Raw genomic sequence first — 12,555 nt, 5'->3', positions numbered from 1 at the left:
ACATTATTCACCCAAGGAACTTTCGTTATTAGAGTTCCGGTTGGACGTTTTTTCACGGGACACATTTAAGTAAAGTTAAGTAAAGTCTGAATGTCATTTAAACAGTTAGCTCCGTCTTTTGACAATTCTTCCACCCCCGTCCTTGCACGCTACACCGCTACAACAAAGATGACGGGGAGAAGACGCCGTCGAAGGTGAGCCACGTAAATAAGACCGCCCACAAAACATCCTGAAGTGACTGTCAGAAAGCGTCTTGAAGATGATGTGTAAAACATCATCTATGCAACATTTTGACCAAAGAACCACCATCACATGTTATGTAGACCAGTGTTTTTCAACCTTTTTTTTTTCATAAAAAAAATACGGAGGCACACCACCTGCAGAAAAGGTTAAAAAATTAAACTCCACCAGGTTGTCGTGCCTTATTTTGAGTTTGATGTTGTTTCCTGTGTGCTTTAGTTCCTGTCTTGCGCTGTTATTTTGGTGACCTTTCCTGTTTTGTTGGTGTTCTCCTGTAGCAGCTTCACGCCTTCCTTTGAGCGCTATTGCCCGCCCCTGCTTTGTTTTCGCAATCAAGACTATTTAAGTTGTGCGTACGCTATCCTTCTTAGAGGGGATATTGTTGATTGTCATGTCATGTACGGATGTGCTTTGTGGACGCCGTCTTTGCTCCACACGCTGTAAGTTTTTGCTGTCGTCCAGCATTCTGTTTTTGTTGACTTTGTAGCCAGTTCAGTTTTACTTTTGTTTTACATAGCCATCCCTATGTTTCAGTGCCTTTTCCTAGCGGGACTTGCCTTTTGTTAATTTTTGGTTTAAGCTTTACATACCTTTTTACCTGCACGCTGTCTCCCGCTGTGCTCTGCCTATTAGGATCACGACAAACCATCCTCGACGCGTTCCGACTTCTACAAAGCAATGAACTACCTGCTGCCACCTACTGATATGGAGTATTACATGGTTACCCCATACTTGCCAACCGTCCCGGATTTTCCGGGAGACTCCCGAAATTCAGCGCCTCTCCCGAAAACCTCCCGGGACAAATTTTCTCCCGAAAATCTCCCGAAATTCAGGCGGACTCAGGTCCGCTAACCCACAATATAAATAGCGTACCTGCCCAATCACGTTATAACTGTAGAAGGATGGAGGGCGAGTTCTTGGTTTCTTATGTGGATTTATTGTTAGGCAGTTTCATTAACGTCCTCCCAGCGCGGCAACAACACACAACAACAGCAGTCACGTTTTTTTCTACCGTAAAGCAGTCCGTCTGCCGTAAACAGCAATGTTGTGACACTCTTAAACAGGACAATACTGCCATCTAGTGCATTTGATGAAAGCACTTTTGTGCGTGCCACACAGCAATGCATCATCAGAGAGGGTGTTCAGCATGGTTCGAAAAATAGTGTCAGAGAATAGAACAAGGATGGACAATCCAACCCTTAACTCAACAATGAGTAGATGAGTGTTATGTGTGTGTATATGTGTAAATAAATGAACACTGAAATTCAAGTATTTATTATATACATATATATACATATATATAATAAAATAAATATATATTTATAGCTAGAATTCACTGAAAGTCAAGTATTTCTTATATATATATATATATATATATATATATATATATATATATATATATATATATATATATATATATGTATGTGTGGGGAAAAAAATCACAAGACTATTTCATCTCTACAGGCCTGTTTCATGAGGGGGGTTCCCTCAATCATCAGGAGATTTTAATGGGAGCATTCACATACCATGGTTTATATAGGGCACAGAGTGGGTGGGTACAGGCTGGCGTAGGGGCGTGGTGATTGGCTCATGTGTTACCTAGGAGGTGTTTCCGTCTGTGGCGGCATGCTGTTACAATTTCGCTGCGCTTGTTGAGGGATGACAGGTCTGGACGGCAAATAATAAACAGTTTCTCTTTCAAGCATAGGTTGCATCTTTTATTACCACTATTGTAAGGTGTGCTGGATGCAAGAATTTGCCATGTTATTGAATATTCAACATTATTGTCTTTGAGGTCCCAAATGTGTTTGCTGAGTTCTGTGGTATTCCGCAGGTTTTGGTTCCTGAAAGAAGCCTTGTGATTGTTCCATCTGGTTTTGAATTCTCCCTCGGTTAATCCTACATATGTGTCGGATGTGTTAATGTCCTTGCGTATTACCTTAGATTGGTAGACAACTGATGTTTGTAAGCACCCCCCGTTGAGAGGGCAATCAGGTTTCTTTCGACAGTTGCAGCCTTTGTTGGTTTTGGAGTCGCTCTGTCCGGGGGCTGACGGCTCATTTGCAATTGTTTTGTTGTGGTTTGAGATAATTTGTCGTATATTGTTCATACAGCTGTAGCTCAATTTAATGTTGTTCTTGTTGAATACTTTTCTTAGGGTGTTGTCTTTGGGAAAGTGTTTGTCAATCAGATTGAGGAATTTGTGTCCAATGTTAGTTGAGACGTTTTTGCTGTATGGGGGGTTGTACCAGATGATGTCGTTTCGTTTTCTGTTCTTTTTTGGTTGGTTTCCTGGCGTGGGTTCATAGGTGAGGGTGAAATTGTATCCGCTTTCATCAAGTTGTCTACCAATCTAAGGTAATACGCAAGGACATTAACACATCCGACACATATGTAGGATTAACCGAGGGAGAATTCAAAACCAGATGGAACAATCACAAGGCTTCTTTCAGGAACAAAAACCTGCGAAATACCACAGAACTCAGCAAACACATTTGGGACCTCAAAGACAATAATGTTGAATATTCAATAACATGGCAAATTCTTGCATCCAGCACACCTTACAATAGTGGTAATAAAAGATGCAACCTATGTTTGAAAGAGAAACTGTTTATTATTTACCGTCCAGACCTGTCATCCCTCAACAAGCGCAGCGAAATTGTAACAACATGCTGCCATAGACGGAAACACCTCCTAGGTAACACATGAGCCAATCACCACGCCCCTAGGCCAGCCTGTACCCACCCACTCTGTGCCCTATATAAACCATGGTATGCGAATGCTCCCATTTAAATCTCCTGATGATTGAGGGTACCCCCCCCTCATGAAACAGGCCTGTAGAGATGAAATAGTCTTGTGATTTTTTTTCCCACACATACATATATATATATATATATATATACATATATATAATAAAATAAATATATATTTATAGCTAGAATTCACTGAAAGTCAAGTATTTCAGTATATATATATATTTCATATATATATATATATATATATATATATATATATATATATATATATATATATATATATATATATATATATATATGAAATATTTGACTTAGTATTTCGTCATGTATTTCTTATATATATTATACATATATATAACAAAATAAATATATGTTTATAGCTAGAATTCACTGAAAGTCAAGTATTTCTTTTATATATATATATATATATATATATATATATATATATATATATATATATATATATATATATATATATATATATATATATATATGAAATACTTGACTTAGTATTTCGTCAAGTATTTCTTATACATATATATATATATATATATATATATATATATATATATATATATACACAATATATGAAATACTTGATTTGGTGAATTCTAGCTGTAAATATACTCCTCCACTCTTAACCACGCCCACCTCCCGAAATCGGAGGTCTCAAGGTTGGCAAGTATGTGTTACCCTGCCAAGCTCTACACAGCACAAGCACTAGACAACGGCACATTATTATGATTATTGATTTGCAAAAAATATTTTTGGGGCCAATTAGGCGGCACAGTGGTTGAAAATCACTGATGTAGACCACAAGGAAGTCTTTTACATTTAGAAAAATAATAATAATAATATGACTTCTTTTAATAAGCCTTATAATCCGGTGCGCCTTATATATGAAAACAGTTAAAAAAATAGACCATTCATTTGTATTTATATCTTCTTTTGAAATATGATTTTTCTATTTAAAATAAATACTGTATATGGTTCTAATGTGTTATTGTGTGTGTTGCAGTCATGTCTCCCAAGCATCGTGTACAACATAGACGTGTCTGTCAACATAGCCATGGGCTTCTCAGCGGGCTTGATTTTACTTTGGGTGAGCAACTTCCACTCCTCCTTTCTCTCCATACATGTCAGTGCTGCCCCCTGCTGTCTGTGTATTGCTATTACGCCACACTCAGTATACGCGCATGTGTGTGTGTGTGTGTGTGTGTGTGCAGACGTTGTCCTGTGTGCTGAGCGTGGTCGTCTTGTGTCAACTGAAACCCAAAAAGGACACGCCCACCGTCGCTTACAGTCGAGAGGCCAAAACTGGCAACTACGCCGTCCTCACGGAACCGGCGGAGCTCCCCTGATCAATATTTGATCACTGACAAATGTTCAATGTGTGATACGAAAGCTTACTTTTAACTTCATACGCAAAATATGAAGCTTTTTTTTTTTTTAATGTAAATTGATGTAGACTATATTGCCAAAAGTATTTGGCCACCTGCCTCGACTCACATATGAACTTGAAGTGCCATCCCATTCCTAACCAATATGATCCAATACAGCTTGAACTCTTCTGGGAAGGCTGTCCACAAGGTTGCGGAGTGTGTTTATAGGGATCTTCTACCATTCTTCCCAAAGCGCATCGGTCACACACTGATGTTGGTGGCTTTCAGTCTCCGTTCTAATTCATCCCAAAGGCGTTCTATCGGGTTCAGGTCAGGACTCTGTGCAGGCCAGTCAAGTTCATCGGGGGCGGTATGGTGTAGTGCAGGGGTCGGCAACCTTTACCACTCAAAGAGCCATTTTGACCCGTTTCACAAATGAAAGAAAACAATGGGAGCCACAAAACTCTTTAGAAATTTAAAATGAAATAACACTGCATACAAAGTTTTGTTTTGCTTTGTGCTATGTATAAACCAGGGGTCTCAGACACGCGGCCCGTGAGACGTTATTTTGCGGCCCGCACCTTAATATGAAAATGTAATGTTAGTGCAGCCCTCAAGTTTTATATGAATGCCGCTTAACAGCATCATACTTGCCAACCTTCACGATTTTTCCGGGAGATTCCCGTAATTCAGGGCTACTATCCGTTCGAAAGTCTACTGATTTTCACCTAATCAACACTAATAAGGGCGTGCCGCGATGGCACTGCCATTAGCGCCCTCTACAGCCTGTACTAACAGCGTGCCAGCCCGGTTACATGTAGTATGTGGCGTCTGCCTGTGACTGCAAGGCATACTTGATCAACAGCGATACAGGTTACACTGAGGGTGGCGATATAAACAACTTTAACACTTTTACTAATATGCGCCACACTGTGAACCCACACCAAACAAGAATGACAAACGCATTTTGGGAGAACATCCGCACCGTAACACAACATAAACACAACAGAACAAATACCCAGAATCCCATGCATCCCTAACTCTTCCGGGCTACATTATACACCCCCCGCTACCATCAAACCGGCCCCCCCACACATCAAACCCCCCCCCCGTGCGTCGGTTGAGGTGGGCACATTCTAAAAATACTATTAAAATAAACAAAAACATAAAAGTGAAATAAAAAAGCTTAAATGTAATTTAGAAAAAGTTGCAATGTTGACTAATAAAACAAAGCTGTTTTTTTTTTTCTTTCAAACTGTCATTGCTCAAAACATAATATTGAATCAAAATCAATGTTATTATGAATTATTGACCTATCCAAGGTTCCCATTACTTCACATCAAATATTCCACTAAGAAAATATATTTGGTGGAAGATTTTGCAAATTTGGTAAACAAATAACCCAAATATTTATATTTTGTTGTTTTCTTACTGTACCGAAAATGAACCGAAACGTGACCTCTACACCAGGGGTCTCAAACTCAATTTACCTGGGGGCACTGGATGCAGAAACTGGGTGAGGCTGGGCCGCTAGAAAAGATTTCTTAAAAAAAAATCTAGATTTGGTGGTAGCGGCGGTGTGTATTGTAGCCTGGAAGGGATTCTGGGTATTTGTTCTGTTGTGTTTATGTCGTGTTACGGTGCGGGTGTTCTCCCAAAATGTGTTTGTCATTCTTGTTTGGTGTGGGTTCACATTGTGGCGCATATTAGTAAGAGTGTTAAAGTTGTTTAAAGGTGTGAATGAATGATGGGTTCCCACTTCTCTGTGAGCGCTTTGAGTATCTAATAATAGAAAAGCGCGATATAAAATCGAATCCGTTATTATTATTATTATTATTATTATTATTATTATTATTATTATTATTATTATCCACACCAGACTCTGTGATCCATGTCTTTATGGATCATGTTGGAAGAGGAAGGGGCCCGCTCCAAACTGTTTCCCACAAGGCGGGGGAGCATGGAATTGTCCAAAATGTTTTGGTTCAGGTCAGGACTCTGTGCAGGCCAGTCAAGTTCATCCACACCAGACTCTTGTCATCCATGTCCTTATGGACCTTGCTTTGTGCACTGGTGCTCAGTCATGTTGGAAGAGGAAGGGGCCCGCTCCAAACTGTTTCCCACAAGGTTGGGGGAGCATGGAATTGTCCAAAATGTTTTGGTGCAGGTCAGTCAAGTTCATCCACACCAGACTCTTGTCATCCATGTCTTTATGGACCTTGCTTTGTGCACTGGTGCACAGTCATGTTGGAATAGGAAGGGGCCCGCTCCAAACTGTTTCCCACAAGGTTGGGGAGCATGGAAATGTCCAAAATGTTTTGGTTCAGGTCAGGACTCTGTGCAGGCCAGTCAAGTTCATCCACACCAGACTCTTGTCATCCATGTCTTTATGGACCTTGCTTTGTGCACTGGTGCACAGTCATGTTGGAAGAGGAAGGGGCCCGCTCCAAACTGTTTCCCACAAGGAGGGGAGCATGGAATCGTCCTAGAGCATTCAAAGTTCCTTTCACTGGAACTAAGGGGCCAAGCCCAACTCCTGGGAAAAACAACCCCACACCATAATTCCTCCTCCACCAAATTTCACACCGCAGTCCGAAATGTAGCGTTCTCCTGGCATTTCACGACTGGATTTGTTGCACAGGTGGCATCCTGTGACAGTTCCATGCTGGAAATCACTGAGAGCGGCCCATTCTTTTCACAAATGTTTCCCTGCCTGTGGCCGGGCCAAGTGATTGATTTATTTATTGATTAGGACGCCTGATTCTGATCATTTGGATGGGTGGCCAAATACTTTTGGCAATATAGTGTATGTTGATACATTTTGCATTGTGTTGTTTCCTTTAGGAAATTTGACATGTCATTGAATCGCCTGATTTAGTTCATCTTTGTTTATATTGTTCCTTTCTTAATATTTTCTTGTATTAAAACTGTTTATAAGTAGGTCAATATGTTTGGACTATTTAATGGCAAATTAACTTATTTTCTTACCTGCACCTTGCCTGCCGAGTTCCCGTCCGCATCCTATTTAAATATGTTTATTCAGGGAAAACTTCATTGTCTTGGATAATGTGTTCCATTATTGCTCAATAAGGCATACAAGGTCACATAAAAAGAGGTCAATGAAAAGGAATGTTTGGAAAGCAAGGCCACAAACGGGAAATAAGGTGTATTCAAATGGCAACACAATGTAAAAAAGTGCTAACTCAGACATGAAAACAACGTTGAGAACTTGTTGAAACATGCTTTTTGTCAATGTCGGGTTCTAACCTTTTGATATTTGGTCATTTCCAAACCGACAACGTGGATCCACCGTCAGACATCAACGTGGTGATGCGTGGATCGTTCTCCCAGGATGCAGACGGGAACTCGGCAGGCAAGGTGCAGGTAAGAAAATAAGTTCAAGTACCAATGATTGACACACACACACACACACGAGGTGTGGTGAAATGTGTCCTCTGCATTTGCCCCATGCCCTTGTTCACCCCCTGGGAGGTGAGGGGAGCAGTGAGCAGCAGCGGTGGTCACGCTCAGGAATCACTTTTGGTGATTTAACCCCCAATTCCAACCCTTGATGCTGAGTGCCAAGCAGGGAGGTTAAGGGTCCCATTTTTATGGTCTTTGGTATGACTCGGCCGGGGGTTTGAACTCACGACCTACCCATCTCAAGGCGGACTGAGCAGGTTTTTATCATTACTGCTTTGCACACTCTTGGTATTCTCTCAATGAGCTTCAAGAGGTAGTCACCTGAAATGGTTTTCACTTCACAGGTGTCATAGTTTTGATGCCTTCAGTGACAATCTACAATGTAAATAGTCATGAAAATAAAGAAAACACAGAAGTGTTTATCAAAACGTTTTACCTGGAATGTCATTAAAACAGTTAGCGCCATCTTTTGACAATTCTTCCACTCCCGTCCTTGCACGCTACACCGCTACAACAAAGATGACGGGGAGAAGACGCCGTCCAAGGTGAGCCACGTAAATAAATAAGACTGTTCCCAAAACGGCGCATCCTGAAGCGACTGTCAGAAAGCGGCTTAAAGATGATCTGTAAAACATCATCTATGCTACATTTTGACCAAAGAACTACCATCACATGTTATGTAGACCACAAGGAAGTCTTTTACATTTAGAAAAAAAAATCATAATAAGACCCCTTTAATGCACCTTATTTATTTTCATATATAAGGTGCGCCTTATATATGAAAAAGAGTGTTTTTTTAAAATAGACCATTCATCTGTATTTATATCTTCTTTATGTATATATATATATATTTATATAAACTAGTTAAAACTAGTGTTGCATAAAAAAACATATTTCAATGTTGGTAAAGTGTATTTACATGCGTAACCCAGATTAGTTCCTGATTCATCTGGATTTAAAAACATGTTTTCTTAGAATCAAACATTTAAAAAATGTATATTTTGTAGATATTTTATCAGAATGTTTCAAATATTTTTAATATGTTTAACTAGGATTATAAATTTAAACAGTTTAGATGTTTTATTGAACATAATCCAAACTACATTCAGACTCAGATTTGTTTTGACACTTTTTTTTTTTCAATTTACACATGTTTTGCTGTTATTTTAAAATATGTATTTATTAGTACCAATTTTTTTTTAAAGCATATTTATTTTTTTGTGTTTATTATAACCCAAAATTAGCAGATGGATGTATTAAAAACCTGCGTTAAAAAAAGCAACAAAAGAACAATTATCACATTATTTATTTTTGATATTTACAATCAGTTATATTACATTACTTAGTGATTTGACATACTTAAAAAAAACTGTGTATATGCATGAAGAATATACATCATAAAGTGCACATATTATTTGAAATTATACCAAAAAAATGTCATGAATGTATAGAAAGCGTTTTACATTCGCAGTCTTTAGCCTTTAAAATGGTCTTATGGTTATTAAATAGCGTTACATAACGTACATACATCAGAAGTCGGTTACATTATATGAGTATTCTCCAATCCAAGTTCAAGTGGTGTTATAAATCAAATGCTCACTAGAGACTTTGCAGGTGTGTGCATGAAGCTCACCTGAGCTGCTCAGGTAATCAGGCCCTCAGATTACATGCGTGTTTTGTACGTATATCAAATAGCATGACGCTTACTAGCAGCCAGCCAGGTTATTACGGTTATCTTACAGCATAATGTGTTTATTTATGTGCAAATTCAAGGCGTGACGTGGAGGTGACCACTAGAAGGCGCCGGGGACGTATCGATTGGACTGCAGCAGGGCCATGAACTCCTGTTTGCGCTTCATCTGCACCATCAGCTTCAGGCTCATCACCATTAAAACAGCCTGCGGGGAGACATTCCAAATTAATTCCTATTAAAGTGGGATTTGAAAAAAAAAATGAACACATACCCCAAATTGCTTCAAAAGGTTCATTATGTTTATTATTTTAAAAAAACAACATACCCAAAAAACGCCGCTTCCAAATTTAATTCCCATTTCCAATGAGAATCCTCGCTTGAGTGCGGAGACATAAATAGGGAGGCATGCCTGTGGATTAAAGCTTTAGTGGGATAAAAAAATGCAATGTTCATCTTTCAAAAGTGTGTTTTACCTCCTGATAAACATATTGGTTCTTTGGAGCCCCCAAGGTGGCGCTGCCTCGCAGTCGTATCTAATAGGGAGAAGACAAACGGTCTGGTGTCATTACCCGCCAGCAGCCACCAGAGGGCGCTGTTTTACAGAAGGAGAAGAAGAAGAAAGCAAACAGGAAGTGGCTGCTGGAATTGTTCTTCTTTTTCAGCTAAAATGTGGGTTATAAATGTTGCAATGTTTGCGTAGAAGGACAACACAGACTGCTGGTAAGTACAATCAATGTTTTGGATAGTTTTTACTCTACAAAAAGGACTTTGAATGTGAAAACGGTTTAGTTAAGACAGCTCCTTCTTTTCATCTTTTTAAAACAAGACCGTTCTTGTTTTTCCATTTATCACATTTTTGCTTTATTTATACGATCTTGTAAATAGTTTTTTTTAAAGTCAGCTAATGTCTATACTTATTTTTTAATTACTGTATTTAATAGTATTTGTTTTTAATTACCTTTTAATACATTTTTGGTTTATTTATATGATCTTGTAAAAAAAAGGTTTTAAGTCAGCTAATGTCTACTTATTTTTTAATTACTGTATTTAATAGTATTTGTTTTTAATTACCTTTTATTACATTTTTGGTTTATTTATATGATCTTGTAAAAAAATGTTTTAAGTCAGCTAATGTCTTTACTTATTTTTTAATTACTGTATTTAATAGTATTTGTTTTTAATTACCTTTTATTACATTTTTGGTTTATTTATATGATCTTGTAAATAGTTTTTTTTGAGTCAGTCAATGTCTTTACTTATTTTTTAATTACTGTATTTAATACTATTTGTTTTTAATTACTTTTTAATACATTTTTGGTTTATTTATATGATCTTGTAAAAAAAAAGTTTTAAGTCAGCTAATGTCTACTTATTTTTTAATTACTGTATTTAATAGTATTTGTTTTTAATTACCTTTTATTAAATTTTTGGTTTATTTATATGATCTTGTAAAAAAATGTTTTAAGTCAGCTAATGTCTTTACTTATTTTTTAATTACTGTATTTAATAGTATTTGTTTCTAATTACCTTTTATTACATTTTTGGTTTATTTATATGATCTTGTAAATAGTTTTTTTTGAGTCAGTCAATGTCTTTACTTATTTTTTAATTACTGTATTTAATAGTATTTGTTTCTAATTACCTTTTATTACATTTTTGGTTTATTTATATGATCTTGTAAATAGTTTTTTTTAAAGTCAGCTAATGTCTATACTTATTTTTTAATTACTGTATTTAATACTATTTGTTTTTAATCACCTTTTAATACATTTTTGGTTTATTTATATGATCTTGTAAAAAAAATGTTTTAAGTCAGCTAATAGTCTACTTATTTTTTAATTACTGTATTTAATAGTATTTGTTTTTAATTACCTTTTAATACATTTTTGGTTTATTTATATGATCTTGTAAAAAAAATGTTTTAAGTCAGCTAATGTCTACCTATTTTTTAATTACTGTATTTAATAGTATTTGTTTTTAATTACCTTTTTATTACATTTTTGGTTTATTTATATGATCTTGTAAAAAAATGTTTTAAGTCAGCTAATGTCTTTACTTATTTTTTAATTACTGTATTTAATAGTATTTGTTTTTAATTACCTTTTATTACATTTTTGGTTTATTTATATGATCTTGTAAAAAAATGTTTTAAGTCAGCTAATGTCTTTACTTATTTTTTAATTACTGTATTTAATAGTATTTGTTTTTAATTACCTTTTATTACATTTTTGGTTTATTTATATGATCTTGTAAATATTTTTTTTTAAGTCAGCTAATGTCTTTACTTATTTTTTAATTACTGTATTTAATAGTATTTGTTTTTAATTACCTTTTATTAATTTTTTGGTTTATTTATATGATCTTGTAAAAAAATTTTTTAAGGCAGCTAATGTGTTTACTTAGTTTTTAATTTTTGTATTTAATAGTATTTGTTTTTAATTAATTTCTCTAATAATTATAATTTGTTTTATTTAAAAACACTAAAATAATGCGAAATATTTTTTTACTTTTTCTGTTTTAAAAAAAAAAAATAAGGCAGCTAATTCTTTTTTTTTGAGTGGTTAATGTTTTTAATGTCAATAACATGTGCTTTGCAAACAAAGCACATGTTTTCATTTACTTTTTAAAGTTTTTAATGTTAACATTTTTAATATATTTAATTATAGACAAGGCTTTGAAATAGCAAAAATAAATATGTTGACATTTAAGATAACATTATTCATGCTTTTATTTTTGGGGGGAGATATATTTAATTAGATACACAAATGATAATGTTTGGTGTTTGTTCCTGTTTTCAATTAAACAGAGCTGCTAATGTTTTTATTTAGTTTAAATAAAAATTAACAGACATATTTAATTCAAAATAATACTTGGCTTGTGTTTTTTGATTTAAATAAAACAGCTGCTGTTTTTATTTAGTTTTAAAAATGCTTAAAAAACAAAAAGACATATATATATATATATATATATATATATATATATATATATATATATATATATATATATATATATATATATATATATATATATATAAATACTGTCTTATTTTAAAAATATATTG

General features: G+C 35.5%; 2 protein-coding genes across 5 annotated transcripts in view; one reads left to right on the top strand and one right to left on the bottom strand.

Moving 5' to 3' along the window:
- LOC133606944 (tetraspanin-8-like) overlaps window positions 1-4,447 on the top strand; it is a 48,370-nt gene extending 43,923 nt beyond the window's left edge. For all 4 annotated transcript variants that reach the window (XM_061961419.1, XM_061961417.1, XM_061961415.1 and 1 more), the window contains exons 9-10: window positions 4,015-4,098; window positions 4,223-4,447. In XM_061961419.1, the coding sequence (XP_061817403.1) occupies window positions 4,015-4,098; window positions 4,223-4,357 (219 nt within the window). In that variant the 3' untranslated portion in view covers window positions 4,358-4,447. The remainder of the gene's footprint in view (window positions 1-4,014; window positions 4,099-4,222) is intronic.
- Window positions 4,448-9,152: 4,705 nt separating this feature from the next.
- The window catches only part of LOC133605819 (tetraspanin-8-like), a 14,284-nt gene continuing 10,881 nt past the window's right edge, over window positions 9,153-12,555 (bottom strand). Inside the window, exons 7-9 of the mRNA XM_061959125.1 lie at window positions 9,968-10,027; window positions 9,820-9,903; window positions 9,153-9,699 (exon numbers count right to left, since the gene is read on the bottom strand). Coding sequence (XP_061815109.1) covers window positions 9,595-9,699; window positions 9,820-9,903; window positions 9,968-10,027 — 249 coding nt within the window. The 3' untranslated portion in view covers window positions 9,153-9,594. The remainder of the gene's footprint in view (window positions 9,700-9,819; window positions 9,904-9,967; window positions 10,028-12,555) is intronic.

Source organism: Nerophis lumbriciformis, linkage group LG05, assembly GCF_033978685.3.
Source record: "Nerophis lumbriciformis linkage group LG05, RoL_Nlum_v2.1, whole genome shotgun sequence".
Classification (NCBI taxonomy): domain Eukaryota; kingdom Metazoa; phylum Chordata; class Actinopteri; order Syngnathiformes; family Syngnathidae; genus Nerophis; species Nerophis lumbriciformis.
Note: the sequence above shows the minus strand (reverse complement) of the source record. Positions and strands in the feature narration are given on the sequence as shown.